Below are 5,000 nucleotides of genomic sequence, written 5' to 3'. Positions count from 1 at the left end.
AAGCAGGAATAATACAGTGACACCTCTCATTAACAGACGTTAATTAGCTGTGTCTGTGGTGTTTTCGCTGTGTTTTCGGTGTTTGGGAGTGGTTTTAGGGTGGCATAGTGATTGCACGCACTAAACAACAGCACCAAAAACACAGCGAAAATACCGCAAACACAGCTAATTAATGTCCGTTAATGAGAGGCCTCACTGTAGATGAATTCAAATCTAGACATTATAACTGGAAATTAAGGATAAAGACAAAGTTGGAACTATGCACACATTTGAGGAGAGTAGGAGACAGGACCCGATGAGTGTGCCCCTTTCCTGTATATCAAAATAAGGTAAACACACATACACAATTCCTTGTCCACCAGAGCAGGCCCATGCAGAAGGGGGTTAGCTGGGGGTGCCCAAGCACCTGCCCCTTTGCCCTGTGCCCCAAAAGTGCCCATCACAAAAATATATAAAAATGAATGAAAAATGATTTCTTACAGGCTTTTTCCATTTTCTTACCATTCAGAAATTATAATACGGAAAATAGTGTTGCACCCTACCCGATAGTTGCCAAATATGAATAATACAAAAGAGTGAAGTGCCCAATTTCCAGCACAAAGCACCTGCCCCTTGCAATGTCTGTGAACATTACTGCACCAGAGCTAGGGTACCTGCTTGCAATAATGTGGGTGGGAATCAAACTCAGATCACTGAGTCAAATGATGAGCATGGTAACACTACACCAGCAAGTAGTGTAAATATGGGGAAGAGGAGGATATGTTCCATGTTTTCAGTGTGCTGTTGACATTTTGAGTAAATGGTGTCCAGGGCCATTTCAATATTGAGATAGTATTGTTCTTCTTATAAAAAGGAGATGTATGTCCTGTTTTGGTGCTGGAGAGTGACTCAAACATCAGAGGTTATGTTAGGTCAGGTTAGGTCAAGTCTGAGGGCACATAACCTGGGATGGGGAGAAATCATGTAGGTAGGACGAAATGTAAAAAGGGCCTCACCCGTTTCAGGGTCCTCCCACAGGGCAGCAATTTTGGCCACAAAGGGGAGATCCGTCTTGCGTGGGCCTGATCTCAATAGGACACAGTCTCGTACTCTAATAATGTCGCCTTCCTTGTGCTTCATGGCAGGAAAACACTGCTGGATCATGGGGGGCTCGTCATTCTGTAAAATATACAAAAATTAATCAACTTAATTAATTCTCATATGGAAATGCAGCTACATTGGTTGTACAACTGAAGTGGGCATCACATATTTTAAATAATTGTGATAAAAGGGTAAAAGGATGGATGGGGTGAGAGGAGCATTACAAAAGAGAGGAATGTCTGTGGAGGAAGGACAGGAGAGGACAGAAAATAGGAGTGAATGGAGAGGGGTTGTGTATAGATAATGCTGTGATGCATGAGGGGGAGTGGGTGGGGGATGGGGGGTGAGGAAGTATGTATGAGAATTTTTTTTATACAGCCCGAAGCGAGTTCTCCCCATCTTCTCCTTTTCTGCATGGGGGGACGGAGAGGGGGGGTTGCCGAATTTATGAAGCGGCCTTGCTGTGGATGTGCTGTGTCTTGCAACACTGCTTCTGACCCAGGGCAGTGGACAGGATGCAAGGATGACCCGTCATCCAGGAGGGGCCAAGATGAGAGGGAGGGAGGAGGGTGGAGGGAAGTGGAATATATAGGAAATGGAATGGGTGGGAGTGGTTTCTATGCCTTTTTCTTTTTGGTTACCCCCCCGTGTAGGGGGAAAAAGCCTTTGATATATGTATGTATGTTATTCAGTGCCAAAAAGGATGAGATAAGATTCAATTCTTTTGTTACTGAGGAGATGCTAAATGACTAAATAAATCACCCAGGGGCAACAAAAATAAACAGGCAATTACCACCTGGTACAGGCAGTGGTAACTCCTTCCCATACAGAGGGCACAGCATACTTTCCCTAGATAGCCAAGAGCTGGTTAACCAACTAAGTGGTTAATGAATGTGAATAGACTTAGTAACCATGTAGTAAGTGCCGAAACCATTGGTTGTTTTAAGAGAAGACTGGATAACTTTACAGATAGGATTGACAGATGGTAAGGGACATGGAACTGTCAAGTGTAGGCCTTATGTTATCTTGCAGTCTTCTCCTCTCTTGTGTTCATATGCTATCTGTGTGACCTCTTCACCATTAACAGGGCCGAACTTTATTGTTGCTGTTGTTATGGATTTAAATTACTAGTGTTTCTATCCACCTGGAGGAGGACCAAACCTTTAATGGTTAACCCCTTCTGTACTTGGGTTTACTTATACTTGAATGGAGTTATGGGGGATACTTGAGTGATGGGGGGGAGTTGTGCTGAAACCCCCCAATCCCCACAAGTCAAGACCCAGGCCCTCATCCCCATTTGAAACCCGTAATCTGTCAACTTGATCCAAAATTTGGGATACGCATGTACGAAGCCATTCCTTATCTTCTGTCTTCTAGAAAATTACTTTGATTCCCTGATAACTGAAATCTGACTATGCTAATACTGACACATATTTGTACTGAAAGGAGTTACTGGTACTGACCCCTACATCATAGTCATGACCTTAAAATATATATATAAAGTATACAGGTATGAGTAAAATGGGAGGAACATGTTGCAAGGTTGTAAGAAGGTATATAGTCAAAGAAAGTTCTCACTAGTGGAGTGCATGGACAACGGCCACTTGGATGACCTAGAAAGAAATGGCAAGATGTCTCAAAGGTGGTTTTGGATCACCAAGTGGCCTGAAGACCAGTGGAGTAAAAGTATGAGTAAAGAATGTGTAAAATGGGCACTGAATGTATGAGGAATACCTGTAGAGTACAGGAGAGAGAGAGTACAAATGATAGACATGAAATATAGCACCATAGAAGACAAATATTTGATACTTCAGGAGATAAATGGCTGACATTACAAGAGAATATGTTGGCAATACAGAGATTAAGTGGTTGACTCTACAGTTAGTAAATACTTGGCACTATAGATGAGAGTTGGTACTTATAATATATTAACTCAACTGTAGACACTAAAGAAGAGAAATGGTTGACACTATAGGGATTAAATAGTTGGCACTACAGATAAAGATTTGGCACTAAAAGAGATAATAACTAAACTGTTGACACTAAGAGATTTCAACTGTAGACACAACAGAGGAGAAATGATTGACACTATATGAATTAAATGGTTGGCACTATAGATAGAGAATTGACACTAAAAGAGATGACAACTGGCACTTACCCGCAGCCACACCTTGCCCTCGTAGGGCTCGCCCTCCCAGGACCAGCTGCATACCCACTTGGGTTTCTTGGCACGCCCTTTCCCCTGGCCAGACGATTTCCTTCGTCGAGTGCCAACCTCACTCTGACCTGGAGGGGAAAGGACCAAGTTGGACCCCGGACCTGCTTGCCGAGGTCCGACCTTGACTGATTCGTCAGTAAACCTCTCACTCTCTTTGCTCTTTGATCTCCTCCTCCCGGAAGAATGAGACATCGTGGCTTCAGAGTCCACGCTCGAAGTGTCGCTCTCGTTGTTGCGCTCCTTGAGGTACGCCAGAAGGCTCTTCTTCGGGTTACGCACTTTCCCATTCATGGACTTGTTCTTGCTCTTCAGCGACTTCGAGAGGGATTTACTCTTGAAGATACGGTTGGCACGAGGAGGTTCCACGACCTTCCCGGAGGAGGAGTGCCTGTTTCCCGACAACCCTGGGTGGGGGTCCCCTGCTCGCCGCTTGGGGAAAACGTTCCGTGACGGGCTCGGCTTTCGGTCCGGCCCCGACGACGATGACGACGTCGACGACGAAGAGGACGACGACGATGACGACGACGACGAAGACGAAGTGTCGCGGGTTTTGGAAGCCCCCACACCGTTCCGGAGGCTCTTCTGCTCTGGCGAGGTCACCGAGGGCGATCGCCGAAGCTCCCGGGGTCCTTTGAAGTTCTGTTCCTCTGAGCTGCTCCTGCTGGCGGAGGAGCTGGTTGGGGGAGAGGACGTTTCGCGAGTTCTGAGGGGCTTCCCCGCCGGGGGGACGCTGGGGTTCGTTCTAGGGCTACCCTGAGACTGGCCGTTAATGACTTTGGACTTGGCTTTGGACATGGCAGTGGTCTTTGGGGTCTGAGAGGGAGGTGCCCCTCCTGGAGAAGTCGTCAACGAAGCGAGGTGGGTCGTTGTGGCAGTGACGGTGGCTTTCGGAGAGGGACTTTCACTCTTTATCTTGGGCAGGACCTCGGGCTTGACGTCAAGGACCTTCTCTGGCGTCTTCAGAAGAGACGGGATTATATCCTTCTTTATGTGGGCTTTTGAGTCCACGGCAGCGCTGAAGGAGGAGTTTGAGGATGATGAGGTTGAGGAGGATGAGGCTGAGGAGGAAGTAGACGTGGAGGTGGACGTGGAGGTGGGTGTGGGTGTGGATGTGGATGTGGTGGAGGAAGGGGTGGTGGAGGTGGAGGAACGGGTGGTGGTGGCGGAGAGCGCCATGGCCGTGGAGACGGCTGCGGCAGGTAGGTCCTTCTCCCGCTGCACTTCGGAAGTTTTGCTCGTCTGTTGTTTGAGGTGCTGGTAAGGCGAACTCCTCTTGGGCGAATCGAAGACCGACTTGATCGGCATGTGTCTGCTTGACTGAAGAAACTTCGATGCTGCCAGAAGGTGCCTCGATACTTGCAGCTTGGCCGGAGGCTGCTGAGGTCCCGCGTGCAGTTGGTTGGCAGGGCTGGAGGTCTGCAGCTGTCCAGCAGCCTGCCGCTGATTGTCGGTGCTGACCTGACGGCGGGAATGGAACATTTTCTCCGGGTTCGAGGTCAAATTGAGCGAAGAACTCACTGGAGGTCTCAATCTCGAGTACTCCGTCTGAAAAAGCGGCTTCCGGCTATGGGCCGTCGCGCCTTCCCCGTTCTCTCTCCCCTTCTCCTCGGGGTCGCCCTTCCCTCTAAGGGCGTCGCGGGACTTCGAGATTTTGGGCTTCGTCCCTGACTCCTTGAGGTCCTTCGTCTCCGAGAGCTTGACT

At 48.1% G+C, this 5,000-nt stretch overlaps 1 protein-coding gene across 4 annotated transcripts in view; it reads right to left on the bottom strand.

Moving 5' to 3' along the window:
* Positions 1-5,000, bottom strand: part of LOC143035339 (uncharacterized) — a 460,728-nt gene that overhangs the window by 14,690 nt on the left and 441,038 nt on the right. For all 4 annotated transcript variants that reach the window (XM_076202312.1, XM_076202310.1, XM_076202309.1 and 1 more), the window contains 2 exons: positions 3,239-5,000; positions 996-1,158 (listed from right to left, as the gene is read on the bottom strand). The exon at positions 3,239-5,000 is cut by the window's right edge and continues 3,055 nt beyond it. In XM_076202312.1, coding sequence (XP_076058427.1) covers positions 996-1,158; positions 3,239-5,000 — 1,925 coding nt within the window. The remainder of the gene's footprint in view (positions 1-995; positions 1,159-3,238) is intronic.

Source organism: Oratosquilla oratoria, chromosome 18 (genome assembly GCF_046742065.1).
Source record: "Oratosquilla oratoria isolate Oo_2021 chromosome 18, ASM4674206v1, whole genome shotgun sequence".
NCBI lineage: Eukaryota > Metazoa > Arthropoda > Malacostraca > Stomatopoda > Squillidae > Oratosquilla > Oratosquilla oratoria.
This window is presented reverse-complemented; position numbering and strand designations above follow the sequence as displayed.